This window comes from Vanacampus margaritifer, chromosome 17 (assembly GCF_051991255.1).
Source record: "Vanacampus margaritifer isolate UIUO_Vmar chromosome 17, RoL_Vmar_1.0, whole genome shotgun sequence".
NCBI lineage: Eukaryota > Metazoa > Chordata > Actinopteri > Syngnathiformes > Syngnathidae > Vanacampus > Vanacampus margaritifer.
The window spans coordinates 7,963,867-7,986,212 of NC_135448.1; the positions used below are offsets into that span (position 1 = coordinate 7,963,867).

The 22,346-nt window shown below is 36.6% G+C and overlaps 3 protein-coding genes across 3 annotated transcripts in view; all 3 read right to left on the reverse strand.

Annotated features, from left to right (window-relative positions):
• Window positions 1–3,609: 3,609 nt before the first annotated feature.
• On the reverse strand, window positions 3,610–6,003 carry LOC144037517 (zymogen granule membrane protein 16-like). The gene is made up of 4 exons (XM_077549053.1): window positions 5,894–6,003; window positions 5,769–5,818; window positions 5,519–5,651; window positions 3,610–4,226 (listed from the first exon to the last, which is right to left on the reverse strand). Exons 2-4 carry the CDS (start codon window positions 5,815–5,817, stop codon window positions 3,905–3,907), a joined length of 504 nt encoding a protein of 167 aa, XP_077405179.1. The 5' UTR covers window position 5,818; window positions 5,894–6,003; the 3' UTR covers window positions 3,610–3,904.
• A 1,421-nt stretch (window positions 6,004–7,424) lies between these two features.
• On the reverse strand, window positions 7,425–9,809 carry abrab (actin binding Rho activating protein b). The gene is made up of 3 exons (XM_077549219.1): window positions 9,236–9,809; window positions 8,743–8,899; window positions 7,425–7,908 (listed from the first exon to the last, which is right to left on the reverse strand). The coding sequence occupies exons 1-3, from the start codon at window positions 9,807–9,809 to the stop codon at window positions 7,425–7,427; spliced, it is 1,215 nt and encodes a 404-aa protein (XP_077405345.1).
• Window positions 9,810–16,922: 7,113 nt separating this feature from the next.
• The window catches only part of angpt1 (angiopoietin 1), a 55,982-nt gene continuing 50,558 nt past the window's right edge, over window positions 16,923–22,346 (reverse strand). The window contains exon 9 of the mRNA XM_077548661.1: window positions 16,923–20,590. Within this exon, the coding sequence (XP_077404787.1) occupies window positions 20,427–20,590 (164 nt within the window). The 3' untranslated portion in view covers window positions 16,923–20,426. The remainder of the gene's footprint in view (window positions 20,591–22,346) is intronic.

Genomic DNA, 22,346 nt, shown 5'->3' on the forward strand with positions numbered 1-22,346 from the left:
AGTTATAATCAGCATAAAATTCAGCAGATTTTTTTTTTCTCAAATTGTTCCCCAGTTTAGTTCATAATTCATAATTAAATAGTTGAGGAGTTAGCACGTCCGCCTCCCAGTGCAGAGGACGTGAGATCGAGTCCGGGCTTCGGCCTTCCTGGGTGGAGTTTGCATGTTCTCCCCGTGCTTGCGTGGGTTTTCACCGGGTACTCCGGTTTCCTCCCACATTCCAAAAACATGCATGGCAGGTTAATTGAACACTCCAAATTGTCCCTAGGTGTGAATGTGAGTGTGGTTGTTCGTCTCTGTGTGCCCTGCGATTGGCTGGCAACCAGTTCAGGGTGTACCCCGCCTACTGCCCGAAGCCAGCTGGGATAGGCTCCAGCACCCCCGCGACCCTTGTGAGGAAAAAGCGGCCAAGAAAATGGATGGATGGATGGATGGATAGTTGAGGAGGCTCAGCTCAACCTGGAAAATGGGTCCTGTGACATTCAGTTGATGATCTGCAGCTTTTCTTGTCACATGTTGCTGTAATTGTCGCTCAGATGCTTTTGCTTGTGTAATTAATTTTGAAATGGCGTTATGATGATAATTTGCTCATTGCTTTTGATCACAGTTTTGCTAACTTTTGGCCACAGATTATCTGAATAGTGTATTAAAGTACAACACTGTATATTACATAGAAATATTTTTACTGAGTGCAGTAAGTGACAATGTGTTATGTAATCAAAGTACATAACAGAAATCTGAGTCAGTCTCACTTTGAATAGACGATGTGCAGATTTTGTCATCACATGTTGCATAATCGTTACTGATTTGGCATGTGGTACAGTAAAAGAGATCATTAAAAAAAAAAAAAAGTACCTGGATTTATTTGTGTAAATGTGTAGAAAGATAGATACATTTAAAAACAAAACATAAAAAAACATTTATTTTAAGCGACTCAAAATACTCGCAATCTGCTGAATGCACTTTGCATCATTCTGGTGGGCCACATTTAGTGCACTCTGTGCTAATTTATTTTGCCTAGAAACAACATTTCTTACTTTTCCTTAACTGAACATTTACCATTAAGAATGAGTCATAAAAAAAATTCAATAAGACAAGGGTGCTGTAATCCTGAACGAAAATATACACTGTGTAAACTAAATGCTGTCTTTAACTGGACGTACACATACAATAATCAACATTGAAGTCAGAAAAAGCCAGATTGCCAGATATCTTTCAAAGATTATCAAGTAAGGTTTTTTAGTTGTGTGGGGAGTGTCAAGAGTGTTATTATTATTATTATTATTATTATTATTATTATTATTATTTTACAAAAAAGTACCGAACAAATGTGATTGTGGTATACTTATATTTTTTTACATTTCATCTGAGATATGAGCAAAATTACTCTCAGTTTCTCTAGTAGGTTTAAAATTACTTTAACATTTAATTTGAAAGTAACTGAGTAATACTTTTTTTCTTCAACATTAAAAAACTTTAATAATTGGTAGAAGAAATGACAAAGTATGATTTTTTTTTAACTGTTGAATACTGTCACACCGCGGTGAGGTTGTCTTGTCATTTCCTGTTTTATTTTGAAAATTCTGACTCCTCTCGTCTCAGGTCACTTGCCCTTCCTCGTGTGGTGTCAGTGTCAACCCTGATTCTTGATTGTGTCCACCTGTTTCCCATTACCTTCATGTGTTAAATGGTCTGCGTCTCCCCTGTCTTGTGCCTAAGTGTTTTCGTCAGAGCCACTAAAGCCTGTTACCGTCCACAGCCTTGTTGCCATGTCCCTTGAGAGAACTTTGGTTTGTAACTTTGAATAGCCACAGTATTGTTTTAGTTAAGGAGTGATTTTGTTTTGATTGTAGTTTAGACTTCCTCCCTTTTGGAGCGCCTTTAGTTTAACTTTGAATAGCTTTTGTTTTCTCCCTCTCGACGAGGAACTTTTGTTTTGTTTAATAAAAGCTGCTTAAGCCTCAACCTCTATCTTTGCGTCTGGGTTCTAAAACTGCCATGTTGTGTCAAATACAAATATTACTTAGGCATCAATTCATTTACCAGTCATCTACTGGGGAGTAGCCGTTGGCTTAGCTATACGCTATCTGCTCATTTTTGTCATGGTTTGGAGTGCAGTGTTGAGGACCCAGTTGCAGGGAAACATGATATTGTGGTGGACTTTAGGACCATGCCTCTCACCCAGTAGGCATACAGCAGGGGGCGCGTTTGATATGAATGTTTGTTGGCGCAATATTCGCCATTCTGTTGTTGGCAGTTGTTGAATAGAGACGTGTTTCCAGTCAGTCGTATACGCTCCTTACTACTGCCACAATATACGCAAAAACGAAATGTATTTATTTTCCAAAAAACAAACACAAAATTAACAAAAGTTTAAAAAAAAAAAAAAACAAGGCCAAAGTATCCCAAATCACACATTAGGGAAAGTCATGACTAGATTTGACTTTGACTGAGGCCGTTTCTCATTACAAAAAACGCAGAGTACACTCTCATGAACTCGCCAAGTACGGTCTTCCTAAAATCGTCCGGATGATCGTTCATCCTCGAGACTCTCGGAACGGCTGTGTACTTGCTAATTCAAACCCCGACTCTAAAGTATTTACGTGATGGCAACATGAAATGGATCTTTACCACCCCTGCCTTCACTAGTATCCAACCAAAGCATCCTTGGTTTAAGCTAGCTGACAAGAACAACATCCGAATACGCCGTTCTTACTTTATGCATACTTTCAATTGGAACAGTACTTGTGTCATGAGATCACAAGGACATAGGAATGGACAAAAGCGCAAATTGGGAAACAGCTAGCGATTGCTAATGCTAACACAAACAATGAGCTGACAAAGACAGAAAGAAACTAGAACACTTGAAAACACGGAACTGATGAGACAATGAGCAACACCTGGATAAGAAATGAGTGTCTGAGGGAGCTGATTGGTAAACACAAGGGACCGGGTTGACGAGCACAGGCGTGCGCAATAACCTAACCAGACAGACATAGAAAACAAATACAGTACACAACGGAAATTCTGATTTGGTACGTCACTTTTGCATCATGCTTTGGGATTATCCTAAAATGAAACTGGGGCATTTTGTTGAGGTAGAGAAAGTTTATTTTGGCCAAATAAAGTTAGCCAGTTGGGATTAGGCATCAGATCACTTTGTATAAATTATTCCTTAATTTAACACAATTTTTTTCAGCTGCATATTTAAAAGCCGTTGGTCGTGCTATCACACCAGCAGAGTGATGATCACCCCATCGTCCTGTCCTTGCCACAGCATTTCCCCTTCAAAGTGGACCTTCCCATGTTTTCGTGCTCTCATTAGAATCCCCACCACCTTATCAGAGATACCAACATATCTGTCAAACAGTTCTCCAAATGTAACTCGTGTCTTTCCGTCTTGGTCCGGATCAGCCATAGTTCTGATCACGTAACACATATCGGAGATCTCTCCATGGATGTGTTTCTCAGCGCGTTTGGCTAACCCACCATTAATTGGGTATGTCGCTTTTGGGCCCAGAGCTGGGTAGCTATTTCAACCAATTTGGGTTATTTTTAACCCAGCATTAACTGTTAGACTGAGATCATTGTATTTTGTTAGGCATTCAAAACTTTATTCATTGAAAAAGATTTACACTCAAACCATTTTTTTAAGTTTTCAGTCTTTGATTGATAGATATTTAATGGCAATTTACTGGCCTTCAAAGCACTATACAAAAGCAAAGAATTATAACAAAAAAGACATATAAACCCGGACTTGAAAAAGCTTTGACAAAGTAAAAAACAAAAAAGTGGCTAATCACATAATAACTATTTTACATGTGCGCTATGGACAGTTTTAATTAAGGATTAAAATCACCAGGAAAATATTTTCTGTCCAAAGCAGATGAATGGTTAAACACAATTATTTGCCCTTTTCCAAATAAGTTTCAGAAACAACAGCCCAGTGGGCCCCAATGGAGGTGATGGCACCGTGGGCCCTGCCGCTGATGAATCGCAGCTCAGCCTTCTTTGTGTTGGCGTACATGTTGAACGAATGCCCACGAGGCTTGCCCGCGTGCAAGGAACGGCCCAGGTTGGTAGTGAACACCAGAGACTGAATGAAGTGTGCATATTTTCCTGAGATCTGCACAATGGTCTCATCATCAAACAACAGTATTTGCTGCATTTGGCCTCTCCGGGTGCCCATCACATTGGTCCACGTGTAGTCATACCGTAGCTGGAGGCTGGTGAAGATAAAATAGACAAACTTGAAATGTATGAATATATTAATCAAAAGGTTTAATATGGTGATATGTAGGGATGTTCGATTTTTTTTCAGACTAATACTCATGAGTAGTAAATGACAGCTGGTTCATAATACCAACAAGATTTAGCACTTTTGATACATAAAATTGAATGGCAATTCTATATTCTTCTCATTTATGTTTTCTGATACTAGAACATTTTAAAAATATTATAAAAGTAATATGAAGTAATATAATTAAGTAATATAAAATAACATAATTAGAAGTATAGCATAGGGACATACTGGGACTGAAATTTGGCGTGGAGAGGTCCCCTATGCTAACCAATGAGCATTGACAGTGATTTTTGCTATCTGCTAGGCTGGTTGCACAACAACAAGCAACACATGATCTCATTCACTCCCATCCATTTTCACTGAAGCAACCCCCTTTGCTCCTGGCTGTTTTACTGGATTGACTGATTTTGCAAGGCACACAGAATATTAGACTATTCTTTCATCTGGAAAATTTCTGTGATTCCCTTTTGCAGCAATTAGCATTAGAATATAGCTAAATTTCATCATTATTCACAAATCTTTTTAAAACCATCAAAACCTTCTGTATGCTCTAGCATTAAAAACAAAAACAAAAAAAACATAAAAACTTATAAATATGTCTTTGGGACACTGGTAATATTTAAAATAGAACATATGTATGCGTTTTTTTGGGAGCAAATGAGTTAAACAGGTGGCTTAATAAGAAACAACAACAAAAAATCAAATTTTATGCAACGTTTACCAGTACCTATGCAGACACTAGGGGTAGTCAAACATAAATAAATAAATAAACACATAAATGAATAAAATAGAATCACAGATTTATTGTGCATTTCATACACAAAGTAACTCAATATGCTTCACATACTGTAATTAAAAGTGAAACATTTAAAAACTGTTACAAAAGAGTTAAAGAGATTTAAAAGCAAAGTAAAGAAATTAAAAAATAGCTTACTACATTACAAAGATATTTGAAATCAGGATTTAAAAAATATGTTGAAAGAATTAATCCTATGTATGGAAAAAGAGCACATTTTTTAACCTGGTTTAAATGCTTGTAAAGCATTTAGTTTTATGTTTTGAATCTTTATTAATTTGCATTATTCACTCTCTAGTCTTTATTCTGTATTGTTATTTTCCCATAAAAGATAGTTTTGTACTGATAAAATAAATTGCTTCCTTCTTTAATTATTTTCACTGTATATTAATGATTTTTAAAATTAATTAATTATTCACCCAAAGATGAAGTTGTTATATGCCTCCCATATTCGTACACCGGTGATCCTCCCATTGCCGTTGATAACATACGAGCCTCCTGATCCAGCACCAATCTGTTTAGAGTACGAGTAGTATTGGGCGCCAGGCAATTCTGCAAAAAATACATACACAAATTCTTAATTGAAAAACATCTGGTAAATATACAACGACTCTCGATCAAGTCAAAAAAATATTAGTTCTTCCATCCAATGTCAATGTGCAGATTTACCATCAGCGAAAATAGTTGAGAGGAGAACGGAAAAGACAAGTAAAAACATTCTGTGGAGAAAAAAAATAGGGGAAAAATACTTAATAAATCATTTCTAATATCAGATGGGCACAAATCAGCCTTACCTGTTGCTTGCCTTTATATCAGTAATGCAGAAAAAAAGACAATTTTTGAATAAGCCTTCAGATTAAGTCTACGTTTCCTGTAAAGAAGCTGCAGCATTAGTCTGTCTGGCTAAACTAGTAAATTAGTGGCGCGTTGGTTTCAATTTATACATTTCCTTCAAGGTGAAGTGGCGATGAAAATGTGTGGAGGAGGTACTTGTGGGTTTAAAAACAAGTTCCAGGTATGTTTTAAAACCTTATCTTCTGATCTATTAATACAGTCCATGTAGAACCTGCCCTGCCTGCATTTTGTGTGACTTTGCCAAATCTTTTAAATGTGACATGTGGTCGATGCACTTCAGGTCTGATTTACCTTGCATTGCTATAATATAACGTCATGCCATGTTGTTGATGGTTCAATTAGAAAATAATGCAGCATATATATGCGGCACCTCTAAATGTAGTTTCCTGATAAGAACTCAGGGAGTTGCAGTTTCTCCACTGCAGTATGTTTGTTATACTGTATAGTGTTTAGGTGTGATTTGCCAACTTTATTTTTTTCACGATTGCACAGTTCAGTTGTGTTCAGTCATGTATTGATGAACAATGTTGGGTTTGTTAGTTAACTGATAACATCCATCCTCCCAACCCATGTATATTTTATTTATATTAGCGTCGCCAAATTTAGTGCGTTAATTAATTGCTTTAACGCCACAAATTTTTTTAAGGCGCAATTAATGACCACCCCTTACTTGGAAAGCCTGTACTGGGGGAATTCCAGCCGCAACGCAGCAGACAAGTCCACATCAAAATTTAGGGGTAATGAATTTAATACTAATGCATATATTTGTGGAGAAGTTGTATTGTACAGTTTTAAAAATGTGCAGAATTTCACAAGTTACTTCATGTTAAAGATTGGATAGTTCTTAACATGAAAAGAAAATGCACTGAGCTGTCACCAATGTCTTACAAATGCAATTATGCCATCTAGACACAAATCAAATTTTAAATTTTAAGAATTATTATGAAATTACTGTATCAATGACTAAAAGATGCAGCCATATTTATATTAGTTTAACATTTTTTCCACTTTTATGTTAACAAGAGTATAAAACTTAGAAGAAAAAAAAATATTCTACAATTTATTGTACATTATACATACAGCGTTGAGGACCCAAAAAACAAACACAAAATTGACAAAAGTAAAAATAAATAAATAACAAGGGCCAAAGTATCCCAAATCACACATTAGGGAAAGTCATGACTAGACTTGACTTTGACTGAGGCCGTTTCTCATTAAGAAAAACGCAGAGTACACTCTCATGAACTCGCCAAGTACGGTCTTCCTAAAATCGTCCGGATGATAGTTCATCCTCAAGAGTCTCTTTGGAAATCGGAACGGCTGTGTACATTTTGTTGAGGTAGAGAAAGTTTATTTTGGCCAAATAAAGTTAGCCAGTTGGGATGAGGCATCAGATCACTTTGTATCAATTATTCTTTAATTTAACACAATTTTTTTCAGCTTCATATTTAAAAGCCGTTGGTCGTGCTATCACACCAGCAGAGTGATGATCACCCCATCGTCCTGTCCTTGCCACAGCATTTCCCCTTCAAAGTGGACCTTCCCATGTTTCCGTGCTCTCATTAGAATCCCCACCACCTTATCAGAGATACGAACATATCTGTCAAACAGTTCTCCAAATGTAACTCGTGTCTTTCCGTCTTGGTCCGGATCAGCCATAGTTCTGATCACGTAACACATATCGGAGATCTCTCCATGGATGTGTTTCTCAGCGCGTTTGGCTCTCTCTGCTGTTTTAGTACCTTCCTTGGGGCGTCCGTATCCATCTTGACCTTTTCGGAGGCGGAGTGACATGGAGTATTCGGAGTCAAAGTATTCACTGAAAGGGTTTAGCTTCTGGTTATCAGTGTGTACCGAGGCCCAGTTTTGCCAGCGGCTCTTGAGATTCCGAACAGGGCTGTATTTCTTGGAGAGAGCATTGATCTTATTGGCTTCCACAGCTTCCTTTCCGGACCTGAAAAGGATGTAAGATTACATGATTACATGCTTTATGTAATACCACAGGACGCTAAACTAAACCACTAGACCAGAGTCTTCTTATTTCTACTAGCTTTTTCGTATTTATACCTCCTGTTAAATGTTAAAGCAGACATGAAAAGGCCAAATTGTCAGCCAAGAAAGGAAACAACATTTGTGGCTCAGAGCCCCTCAGGAGTATCAAATGATTCAGTGGTAGACATTTTTTAGTACCGGGTAATTCTATTATTGTGAGTTGTTGTGAAGAATTTAGCTCTAGTATCAAGGGTCTCCATGTCAAAGTCAAGTTCTTTGTTCTTGTGGTGCCTGCAAAGTGCTAGCACCGCTCCAGGATCATTGCCAGGCTAATGACAGTGTTATAGGTACCTTTTCATAACAGGTTCCAGGATGGAATCTGCACCTCTACCTCACTTGGCCTGAGGACAGGATGTGTGAGTGTAGTACCGCCAATAACCATTCTCATATTTTAGTTCTAAGTCAAGACCTTGCTGACCAGAGGTGGCAAATCCAGGTCCAAAAAGTAAAAATCCTGCCACAGTTTGGCTTTAGCCTCAGGTGGTAGCTAGCTAGCTAGCTCCCATGGTGCTCGTTTACCTGCTAGGGAGTAAGCTAGCTAGCTAGCACCAGGAACTAAAGCCAAAATGTAGAAGAGTATTTACTTTCTGGACCTGGATTTGCCACCTCTGTTGCTGACTGACTTACTAACACGAGGGTTGGGGAATCCAGGTCCAGAAAGTAAAAACCCTGAAACAGTTCGTCTTTAGCCACAGGTGCTTCTATTCAACAAGGTCTGCAAAGATCTTTTACTCACGTTAGGATTTGAGGCCTTTTGATTTTCGCCAGTGACTCTCCATCACAGACTTTCGCTAAGCTACTTAAGGATGCTTCATTGTCTGTGTTTAGTGCGTCACTTTCTAATGGAGAAAGTCCACTATCCTCCATTGAATCAGCACCAAGAATCTGTTCCCCTGGTCCATCTTCTTTTCTAGCACCAATAATTTGTTCCTCTGGCCAATCTTCTTTTCCAGCACCAAGAATCTGTTCCGCAGGCCCATCTTTTTTTCCAGCACCAAGAATCTGTTCCTCTGGGCTATCTTCTTTTCCAGCACCAATAATTTGTTCATCTGGCCCATCTTTTTTTCCAGCACCAAGAATCTGTTCCTCTGGGCTATCTTCTTTTCCAGCACCAATAATTTGTTCATCTGGTCTATCTTCTTTTCCAGCACCAATAACCTGTTCCTCTGGCCAATCTTCTTTTCTAGCACCAAGAATCTGTTCCTCTGGCCCATCTTTTTTTCCAGCACCAAGAATCTGTTCCTCTGGGCTATCTTCTTTTCCAGGCATCTCATCATTTTCGACCTGCATCCAATTTTGGGTCAGTGATAAGACCACATCAGAACACTTTCTCTGGCGAGTAGGAGAGCCTTTTGTCTCGAACAACCCGTCTGCGTCTTCACCCGAGCCTCCTTTCTCAGAACTCTTTGTCAGTCGCTTAACTCCTGCACTTCGGTCTTGCGGCCCACTGGTAGCTGTCTTCATCACCAGCTTCATCTTGATGGAGGAGGAAATCCTTGGTACCTTCGAGTTGTTTGCATCTTCAATTGCGGTTCTTTCAGGTAAATGCGGAGGGTCAGATACATTTTTAGAAGCAACCTCGTAACACGGAGAATCTTCTGTCTTCTGGCTAGGGATGGCTTCCTCTGTTGAGTTGCTCTGCCATGGAGACCATCCGCAAGGCTCTGCAGCCTGCTTCTTCTCATTCTCTGATATCCACTGCTGCCAGCTTTTGGCCAGGCCGCACACCTTGCTGATGGCCCGAAGCTTCTTTATGTTCTTGTTGGCTGACAATTTCCGATGGTCCGTTTGTTGGTTCGACATCATTGCCAAAATAAATGTAAGGCACAAATATTCCAACTGACTGAGTTGTCAGTAGTTTCTTCCTTCGTAAACACACCCTTCCTTTTGCAGCTCCAGCTCCGAAAGCAGTCAAGCTATCCAAGGGTTCCGTTACAGGCACCTTTGCCCGACACAGCTCACCCCTACAGAGTCAGGTTTCAACACACATTGTAGTGCCTGTTACGCCAAGTCAACAGTGAAATAAGCCACTGGACGAGTGATTACAGACCAGTCTTGAGTCTTGGGAAAAAGAGGAAATATTGGCATGTATATTCTGACCCCAATATGACAATATGAACTGTAATCAATTTAAGATCACATAGGGACCCCATAGGTAGTAAATTGGGAGACGCAGCAATGATAGAAAAGACATGTATCATGAGGCAACTCCTGCCCAGAAAAAGAAAGTGGTATGCGTCACAGACGAGGACCCCCTACTGACGCATGAAGTGGTTTCATCTTCCAATGTAGCTTAGATCACAGTTCATTCAAAAGATCAGGGGGAAAAAACACTTTTCAAAACAGCATGCGATGTAACAAAATAGCATTTATCACTTTTCAGTGTACGTGACCATTTTCAAGAAACTAAACTGAAGGTGGATTTCTAATTCATGTTTGTCCAGGAGACTGGATCTTATAAATAGACACTGTCACAGGCAAATGCACAGTTGCAGCTGTTGGCAGTCTGTCATGGAGGATGAGAGTGACTCATCAGGTATTAACCCGCGGGCAGTATTTTATTTTGAAATGGCTTGGTCAGAACCAACAAAAAGCCAAAAAATGGTCACAATAACGCCTAGGGGTTAAACAAGCAAAAGTCGTATACTCAAATTTGTGATATACTATTTTGTGCCATATATGGTGCTCCTACACAATTGCACAAACATGATTTAAAAAAACAAAAATATAGAATGCACAATTGTATCAAACTGTCTTCTCTTTGTGGGACTAGTCGTGGTAGTGCTTGTTGATGTTTCACATTCCATTATGTTCACCTAAGATGGGCAGGTATTTGTTCGTCATCATATTGTATCACCATCAAGTCCCTAGCTTCCTTATTCTTTGAAGTCACAAACTAAACTGACAACATTTGGTAGGCGGGCCAAAGGCAGAGCTGCAAAGTGATTAGCTTAGCATTTTTTCCAGGTTCATACTGTGCCCCCCATTTCAGGAGCATAGTTTGAGCCTTGTTTTTTCCTCTTCCTCCCTTCCTGTTTTCTTTTTTCGTCTAAGAAACTCGAGACCTGCCAGGCTTTGACTATTTTTATGTATTTTTAACGGGTTGTGACTATGAATGTGAAGTCAACTTGTGTGTTTTATATACTTGGTCAATAAAGATGACTGATGATTACATTCTATATAAATGCAGTTATATTATAAAAAGAAAATGCATTAGACGGTTTAGAAAACCATTATGTTGTGTCGTTTAGCTATTCTGTATGATTTTATGACAGAGTTACTGATTTAACTGACAAAAGTGAGGAGACAATAAATAAGTGCAATATACATTATATGTTTATGAATGTGCTTGATAAATGAATTTGAATTTAACTTCTCAGGGGATCATTGACAAATAATATTTTAACTAATACAATAAGCCACTAATCGACAATGCCTTGCACCTGAAGACATATTTTCCAAGCACAAACCTGAGACATAAAGTTGTGGTTTTTCTTTTGTTTTCTTCCCCCCCGAGTAACTAATTTTGGAATGAATTTGAATAAATACAATGAATCGATGACATTATATTTCTTTGATATAACATTTCTCACCAGTATTTCCTCCAAATATTTTTAGGGTAATATGACAACAATAGACGTGACAGTACTGTTAAAGACACGTGACCACTGACAATAACAACTTGTATGCTGAGATAAGCGTTTGATTGGAAAGAAGAGTCAGTACATCACAATTGAAGCATTTTTTCTGTATACTTTTTTTTTCTATTACAATAAATTAACTTTTCTATGGCCATTGTTGGTTATAGTCATATGGAAATGATAGCCCATTACTTGAAACAGGCTATTTACTTATTATTTACTCTATTTCAGATGAATTTAAGTATATTTTGCAGAGACCTGTGCATTGTGAGGATAATATGTCACCAGCAGAGGTCACTGTAATGTCATTTTGGGATCAGCGTGTCTTTTTGGGTAGGATTCTACAGTAATACCATACAGTAAGCTAGGCACAAAAAGTCAGAGGCATTTAGATTTTGGTTGAAATTTAAGAATGAACCTAAATATACAATATTTATAGGAAGGTTCACTCTGAAATATCACCTGAAAACTGAACCTGTTGTTTGATATTAAGTTCTAGGCCATGCAGTTAAAAAAAAAAAATCGTTCTAGTTGTATCTGTTTGCAAACAGTAAACCAGTGCATATGGGTGATTTAGAGTAAATGGCCCGGCAGGAAGAACTTTATTTGAGACGACAGAAGTATCGATTGTCATTTTTTTCTGTTATTTGGAGTGCACTTAAAAGAAAGAAGTATGCCACAAGAATACAGCAGATATTTTTTTCTAGGAAAACGTCATAATGACAAAAATAAAATTAAAACATTAAGGGTGGGTTGCACCAGCAGGGTTTAATTCAGGTGTCACCAACCTTTTTGTAGCCGAGAGCTACTTGTTGGAAACTGATTAATGCAAAGGAATACCAGTTTGGTACGCATTTCTGAAATATGGAATGTGCTCAAATGACCCTTAATAATGGTAATATTAGGGCCTGACCTATTTAATTGTCCAATATTAGCTCTTTTAAATTAGTCAAAAATCAGCAACAACCAAAAAAGAGGCTGTTTATTTATTTTTATTTTTTTTGTTCATATACTGTATACATATCCAAAAAAAACAGGAAATTGGTCAATTTTTGCAAGTTTTTTTTCTGTTGTAAAACTAAATAAATGCTAAAGGCCAGTCAAATGTTCTGCCTGTACTTCCTATCTTAATTGATGTAAGCCTCTTTTTTTTTTTTTAATATCAACTGGCCGAATAGTCGGTTATCCGATTCTTATTCTGCCAAATAAACAATCAGCATTAGGCTAATAAAAAAACATGTAAATGAGCTATTAATGATATTCATTTATGTAAAAACACTGATCACTAACTTTCTAACTTGCTAGCTAGCAAAAACGTTAGCCTAACATTACAGTCCTTGTTAAATTGATAATCTACGTTATGGTTCGGGGAGTTTGCAGATTACTCTCATCTGCTTTATTTTTTTAAGATGTGAAGAAGGAATGTTGGGGTGCTTTACTGTTTAAAAACGAAGGTCCTAATTCATCACAGTGTGGCTTCATGTCGTCTTGTACTTTCTATAAAGCTGACCTCAGCAAGCAAAAGTAATCCTCTGTATTATCCACTTAAAAAGAAGTGATGTGTTATTGTTTGGCCCCTTAAAAAGAAGGATTAGGTCGTTGGACAAATTAAATCAAGTCCAAAATATGGATCAGAGAGGACCAACCAAGCGGCTGGAAGGGTCATAGTCGCCAGTTACGAGTCCAACAAGAGGACAGAGTGCATTACTGAAACCAGATGGACACATTAGACATCGAGGGAAAGTTAAAAGTTCCTGGTTTAGATTTATGTGACAGTTTGCATGACTGTGTTTTACACTATGAAGAGGGTGGAAGCCGAAGAGGAAGGAATATGATAAAACAAAAGCGTTTTAGAGTGGCAAGTGTTTACAGTTGGAGAATCTATGAATAGTGCTGTTTAATGTTAGAAATCTTTCCCCGTGTCACTGATAACTGTTTAATGGTTTCAAGCATGGCTGAGAGTGCGTAGCTTAACTTGCTATGTTGAAAGACATCAGCAATGATGGACTCGTGTTAATGTCAGAAAATGAACGACAAAGGGAGTCTCCGATTGTTTTAACGTTAGAATAATGTTTGTTTTGCGTGGAGGCGTCGTCACGTTCACTAATGATCATTAATGGCAAAATACAGTCAAGGCCAATGGGAATTCCTTTCGCTCTTTTAATGAATTAGCATTATGTCATACAATTTATCAGAGTATTCAACAAATGTTGGCCCAGTTGCCTGGGTGACTCATGTCATTTGTTCCAAGTATATCTAACATTTAAACTGCTGACCATGGCCCAAGTCAACATCTTTCCTTGGCAAGGATGTGATATTTATAGGCAGACAAAGGTCTTTGTGGGTTCAACATTTAATGTCGATTGATTTGCTGACCAGCTATCCAGAGAAGGGAGTGTTTTGTTTGAAAACAATAACAAATCAATCTTCACAATCTTTTGAAAAGAGATTTTACCTCTTCATTGCAAACACTTCAATAGATGAAAAAATTTAAAAAAGGAAACATACAACTGAGGTACATGTTGAAAAATGATCTCAAATCACGATGGGTTTTCCTTAGACCATTACAGTTGGTGATCATCATTATAACTACACTGTAAAAAAAAAAAAGACTAACATTTACTTGAAAAATAAACCTAGTAAAGTTTTTTTTTAATAAACTGGTAAAATTAAAATGCACTCAAAATCTCCCTTGTAAAATTTACTTAGAATTTAAAGTAAATATCATTCTTTTTTTTTTTTACAGTGTAGAGAATGAAAAATGTATTCACAAAAATAGAGTGCTAAGTAATAAACTCTTAATCATACTCAATTATTTTATTTAATGTTGAAAGCAAAACAATTAGCTGTTAAGGGGCCGATGGTCCCTCCTCTGCTAAAAGCCTTACTTGACTGGCAATCATACTTGGTGCAAGTCCATTTCACACCCCATAGACTTTTATAAGGCATTTGATTACGGAAGCATAGAACTGTCTGTGACTGACAAAAACAACACCCCAAGTGCATTTGAACGTATTTGCAAGTACGTTCAAACGTGTTTAAATATGTCAGCAAGTATTTAATTCTGCTAGGATTTTTTCTCAGCAGACGTTTTTGAGAAACCGCAGCGGTGTAAACAAATGACACTAAACTGCAGATTTTACTTACCGCCTGTTTAAATTGTTCAATCTATGTCAAGTTATCTGAAGCTAATAACTTACGTTTACCTCTTCTCCGAATGGTAATTTGCTGCTTTATTGTTTATTTATAAATTGTGAATTCGTACCTCTGACTCTGCCCTGTCAGGTGTCAGCAGCCTGTCGCCTAGGTGCTTGACATTCGCAACCCCAAACAAGGAGTGGCGGTTAGGATTTTGAAGCGGCGGGCCGCCACTCCTAAATGTGTGTAAAGGAAAAACTGTATTTGCAAGTACATTCAAATGCACTTGTAGGCTAAATGCGACAAACGACCCGTAATGTCAGGTTGTATTGACTTGCACATTCACAAATAACATTATTTATTTATTTATTTGTTAAAATTTGGCTACATTATACCAATATGTTCTTAAATTAAGCACGTAAACATTGTTTATGAATCATTTTTATGATTTATTATGTCAGCAGTACATGATTCCCATTTGGCATTTTTTCCCATAATACCATGGGGTATACACATGCGCAAGTGAATGCCATGTCAATACATATTTGCAAGTTAAAACGTTTAAACGTATTTACAGTACGTATACGTACGTTCAAACGTACCTGCAGATAGTTTAAACCAGGAATGTCAGGCGATTAGAATTTTCAATTGTAATTAATTGCATGACTTCAATAGTTAACTCACGATCAATCACAAATTTGATATCTGTTCTAAATGTACAATAAAATGTACAATAAATGTATAATTTTTTTTAATTTTTATACTCTTGTAAATAACATTGGAAAAAAAACATTTAACTAATAGGAATATGGCTGCATCTTTTAGTCATTGATACAGTAATTTCATAATGATTCATAAAATTTGCACCGTGACCCTTGTGAGGACAAGCGGTTAAGAAAATGGATGGATGGATCATAAAATTTGGTTAAAATGTAAAAGTACTGTACTGTTAAAAAAAAAAGTGTGATATTGATTTGTGTTGGTCATTTTTCTGCCACTAGATGGCATAACTGCATTTGTAAGACGTTGGTGACAGCTCAGTGCATTTTTCTTATCATATTCAGCGCTATCTAATCTTTAACTTGAAGTAATTTGTGACATTTTGCACATTTTTAAAATTGTAAAATACAACTTGACCTCAGTCTCCACAAATATATGCATTGTTATTAAGTTTATTACCCATAAATTTTGACGTGTCTGCTGTGTTGCAAATGGAATTGCCCCAGTGCAAGATTTCCAAGTACGGGGCGGTCATTAGTCAGACACGCTTAGGACCGCTCCCTCATTTAAATTACATTCCGACCTGACAGACCGTCTGCAGCATGAAATAAATACATGTGAGAGCAGAGCATTTTTATTTATTGATTGATATTTAAGCCTATTTACATATTTATTCATTTCAACATTTATTTATTTTTTTTCTCTCACTTTTATGAATTAATTAATTTATTTAGTCATTTATTTATTTTTTTGCAGTTTTGGCCCTGCATACTTTTTTTTTTTTTTTTTAGCTTCTTTGCTCCAGTAGGCGTCTACATTTGCTCATTATAGCAATATTTTTAGGCAATTTGGAATGAATGCAGTTTATTTGAGGCCTCCAGCTAATATTGTAACTCAGAAACACTCCCATGAACTTATATTTTTTTACTCTCTCAATTTCAAACATTATCGTTTTTAATTTGGATTTAAATGTCCGCATTGAATTTACCCAAAAACATTATATATATATATATACTGTATATAATTTTATCAAACAATCATTTGTATATTAAAAAAAAAGCCCTAGTACAGACCCCTGAGGGACACTACAGGTTATGCATTTCCTCTCACTCGTTTCTTTCTTTCTTTTTTTCTTTTTTTAGAAGCACATTCTGATTTATTGTGTCAAATGCGTATCTTAAGTCTATGAATATACAATCCATTTGGGGATTTCATTCAAATATTCTTGATCACATAATATTGAATCAATTAATAAAAAAACATACATTATGAGCAGCCTTTAAATTTGGCATGTTGAAAAAAGTTAGTTATAATACAATTTAAGAAAGAATTTTGAAGCATGAAGGAGTGAGAGTACGTAAACTTTAGCCACAAATGTATCATCGGTTGTGTATAAAAAATCCAGTCCAAGCAAGGATTATAATCTTAGTGCATCACATTTTATTTGGTAGCAACACAACACTGACCACGTTACAAAATATGTTTAAATAAATCAGCAAATCTACAGTTTAATGAGGTAAAAGCAGAGTTATCAGTGACACACTTATCTTGTGTTATCTTCATTTTGTTAATCTGACGGAAAAAAAAGAAGCTTTCCTCGGGAAAGCTGATTTATATACAAACACATTCAATGATCCAAATGTTATTCGAAAAAGTCAGTGGTAGCTTTACAAGTTCCAGACACACCAAATGCGTACTTCACTCTTCCTACATGCGCCTTCCTTGAATCCTCCCAACACATTCTGTTGTCATAAGGTAAACATTATAAAATGTTCAATCAGGTGAATAATTTGCTGGAACAATGAATTTACATGCCTCGTATCCGACCCCAGCAGCATTAATGGAAAACAGACTTTTTGAATTCAGATGACGTGTCATGCTGATTTCTCCCCAAAAAAACCTTTGCTTTATCTCAGTTAGAGTTGACATTATGATGATACATGACAGTTAAATTTGCAAACATGGCAACCGGCTTAATATAAGCCCTTATAGTATTTTTTTTTTTTAATGGTGAATGGCATTCTTTATTATGTCTCAGTCCCAGTATCAAGCAACATGATTTGAATATGCAAATGTGTATGTTTTTTCTCCAAAGCCCTAATATTCTTTCAGAGAATCCATGTTTGGATGGGACTAGTCATTATTTTCTCAAGTAGCTGTGGGGTGATCCATGCCCCATCACCCAGTGAGTTTACCCAAGCAGCTTTTGATTTTAAATCCCTCGTAACAAATTTTTTTTTACGACACAGAAGTAAAATTAAAATAAAAAAAACATATTCAAATTGGAATATTCACGCATGCGTACACATACACTTATCACACACTCATAGGTGTGTGCACGTCACTGTTACTGCGTCCACACACGCTCACAGGCCTGAGCTCTTGATCCCAACCGTGCTTTCTTGTTTTGGTATAAAAATGGGGAACATAGAACGCACGCAAGTCAGCTCAATCAAAAATGATAATTAGCTCTTTAGTGCCATCTGGTGTTTTATGGCTTTTATGACTCTAAAGTAAAAATAAAAAATAAAAAATCTAAGTTTAGTTAATGCTCCAGGTGAAGGGATAAATTGGGTAATCGCGAGAAATGCACTATAACACATCACAGTGTACACTGCTTCAAAAAACATGAAAAATTCTGGTTTATAATGGGAGTCAATGGGCCAACATTTTAAAATTTTACCCATGTGTACTACAAAAATGTGTTTCTCATATATAATCATGACAATAATAATTTAGAAATTTGGGACGGTGCCATTTTGAACCTCAACATGCTTTGGACAATTGGGTGCAATTTCAGCTCTCTCAATGATTTTTTCATATGCTTTATATTTGATATTAACTCATTCACTCACAGCCATTTTCACAGAAGCAATCCACTTCACTTCTAGCTGTTTTACTGGATTTTGACTGATTTTGCAAGGCCCACAGAATATTGTGTTCTAGTGCTATAAAAACATGAAAGAAAGATTAAAGTCTCTTCTTTCATCAGGAAAAAAAAGTCTATTTCTATCTGTTTCCGTTTTGCAGCAATTCGCATTAGAATATAGCTAAGTTTCATTATTATTCACAAATCTTTTCAAAATTGTGGGGGAAACAGCTTGTTGCAACATGGCCCTGGTTGAGCTTTTTGCTCTGCTGCCACCTACTGGCCGTTTTTTGTAATAATTACCATTTCTTCAACCGTTCTTTGCAGTTGAGAGGCTGCATCAAAGCTTTCTGTATGCTCAAGCATTAAAAAAAATAAAATAAAAATCCATTAAAACACGTATAAATACGTCTTTGGGACACTTAAAACATTTAAAATAGAACATATTTATATGTTTTTGAGAGCAAATTATTTAATATTAATAAAAAGAAAAAGCCCAAAAATTGACATTTTCCTTCAAGGGTGAAACTTAGTGTGCTTGTTCATAGTGATGACACTAACAAATAATTCTAAAATTTTAGGTCAATTGGAGCTGGGGTTTAGAAGCTATGAATTTTGGCATTTTTGCAAAAAGGGGCGTGGCCACCTTCCTTCGAACTCTACTGGATCAATCTTCACAAAACAGGTCTTTTGTTGGAAAGGGAATTCAACAAGGTTTCTAAATCTGCAATCATTTGGAAGATGAGTGCATATTTTAGTAACTTGACCTTTTGACCTACAATTTGACCTTGGAAATGACCTTGTTGATCATGTTATCTTTATTTTTTCAAAAAATGTAATCTCACATGTTATCTATAACATATAAAAGTTACAAAGATGTATTTTTTTTTCAGCAGCAATAAGGAGTCAGTCACGCCCCTTTTTGCTGAAAATGTCCAAATTCGGAGCGCCGTAGCCCACAAACTCCTGCTCTCCTGACCTAAAATGTCAGATTTACTTCATTCTTTTTTTTGAGAGCTCAGTATTATTCATTTAGCAGCCTTAGAGAGTAAACATGTCATCATCATCACTCTTTAATTCACCTGAAACCTGTACCGGAGACTTCAGAGTCGTGAAGTTGTCAGGAGAGCAGAGGAAGGATCAAAGGAAAAAAAGATGAAATAAAGTGAAATCCAACACCAACCAGGCATCACCCTCCATCCACAGAGTTACAAATCCAGAATCATTCCCCAACCCCAGATACATCTGAATTCCGGATTAGGGAGACATGACCAGAGGAAGGACTAAAGGAAGGAAGCAAAATGTCAGATTAACTGTTGTGCCATTAGTATCAACAAGTACACTAAGTTTAATTAAAATCAAAATCTGCTTGGTTAATTAAACCCACTGGCTAATATGGCATGGAACGACCCCTCTTACTCCAACAACCAGCAATGTATCACCATTGAACATCACCATTAATAAAATAAAGGCCACCTTCAAACTTCATACCGAACATATAAATCCATAATACACTGCACTGTAATAAACATTCATGTGATGGTGGATATTTGTATAAAGTTGTCATACGAGATGAATACTTAAAAACACAATAATTATAACAATGAAGGCATTTTTTTCTGTGAGCAACAATTTAATACAAAAAGACAAATATGTGAGTTGTGTCCTCAGAGCATAAAAGATCAGTTCTGTCCTGCAGTTTGTGAGTCCTCGCTGCTCTGCCATCCATCCTATTCATTCAGACATCGTCCTATTCCGGACGTCCTCATCCTTACAAATCGCAAGAACGCAAATTTGATCGATGCGTGTTTTGAAAACGTGCACACATTCCCAGTGTGGGATAAACACTTGCCTTATAGTGTCCTTAAATAATTACAAGTGTGTTTATCTGATCTGAACATAAATCATGCCTCCCTCTGTTTTCTTCCCCGTGGCTATTTCTCAAGTTCATTGCGGAGGGAAAGGTTATGAAGCATGGCAGGTGAAATGAGATGAGGACAAAACTGAAAGCGTCCCACTAATGTGCTAAATAGCCATTTGGGGGTTGAACGGCTAGGAGAATTCCAGCGGGCGGATCATCATGGCCGTGGCTCGTAGTGAGTAGCTGGGGCCCTTAAAGTAGTGCCACTTGATACCGTTTACCTTCCCCACGTGCTGTCCTTGCACAAAGTACATGCCGTTAAGGTTGGATGGGCCGCAAGCATCGAACCACCAACCTAAAACCAGAACATAAAGACATTGTTTTAATCAGTCTCATGTTTTTGTGTGCTTAAGTATGTGGATAGGATAAGTTGAGATGCTCATAATACACTTTTTTTGGGATGTATTTAAAAAAAAAAAAATTTATAATCGATTTTCCTTTTCAAGCCTGATGTCGATTCATAAAACCATGAATCGATTATTTTACTATCTTTTCCCCATAAATTCCTAAGAAAATTGTATTTTAAAGGCCAAAATATTTTTTGTATCTTACTGTTTTCTTGAAATTTACTGTTCACATGAATTTGAAAGACATGACTTATTGCACTTTAAGACTATTCAGAATCTTTTTAACTTAAATTTGCACTTATTGAATTAGAGTTATGAAAATATTTTCATCTCATCCTTGCTGATGTTTGTGTAACAATTAAATGATTATAAAACGTGGTACTTTCATTAATAAAATCAATCATTTAACCAGTCACAAAAATGAATTTGGAATTTAATGTTTGTGGCGTTTTTATCATGTACTTGATATTTAAGATGAATTTATGTTCCATAATTACTCAATATCGGATTGAAGTGAAGTGAATGGAGTCAAATCGTGAAAAATCGAAATTTAACCAAACGGAACTCTTGTGAATCGAAATAAAAACGATCGAGGAAATTATAATCGATACCCAGCCCTTCACATTTTAATAAGAATCCACAGGTAGATTAGGTAATAAAAAACAAGAAAATTACCACAATCTGTGCTACTAGACATATTGTGGATATATGGTTATGCATTCCATTATGTTGGTAGATAATAGCAACATGTGCTACATAAATTGTCAATGTGGAGAAAAAAAAAATTCACTGGTAAATTTGTTCAAATGTATTTGCAAATATATTGAAAAAAAAAATACTTTTAACAAATGTGCAAATACGCTCAAATGTACTTGCAGGCTAAATGCTAAAAACTTAGAATACCCCATGGCATTATGGGAAAAAAATGAAGGACGGAAATCACACATAGCAGACAGAATAATGAATCATAAAAATGTTAACTTATTTAATTTGTAAACGTAAAAATATAATGTAAGCTAAATGCTAAAAACATAGCTTTTTTTTTAACTTGTGGTATTACGGGAAAACAATGCTAAGTTTTTAGCATTTAGCCTACAAATATGTTCAAACCTTTTTGCAAATACATTTAAAGGTATTTGCAAGAACGTTTCTACGCATTTGCAGGTACAAATGTACTTGCAAATACTTTGGAACACTTTGGCAGTGCTACGCTTTTTCGTAGTGTCTCATACATCTATCAAATCAGATAGAATAGCACATTGCCTTGTAACTGTGAGCAGAGAAAATAATCAGGAAAAAGATGATCCAAATTTGCCGTGTGTATACTGGACACGAATCTGTGATGTCATTGTTCAGCGGGTAATGATCCAGATGTGTATGAGTTTTGGCAATGAATTAGAACAAACAGAAAATCCCATTTAACATCTCATCCGTAAGGACTTTTGGAGCCAGAGGGTCACGGTTCAAGTCTTACTTGAATAGCAACAAGCTGTTGAAGAGATACTAGTGTAGTTCTTGGCAATTGTCAAGGCGCCCTTGAGCAAGGCACTCATGATCTTGAGTTGTTCAAATAAACCTTTAGCCCTCTGTTGGTCGTACTCATGAATGCCGTCGTTAAACACGGATTTGATTCCGTGTTTTCACAGATACAATTATGTTGTTGGTGTTTCTAGGCTCCGACGGCGTTGTTAAAATGTTTTTTTG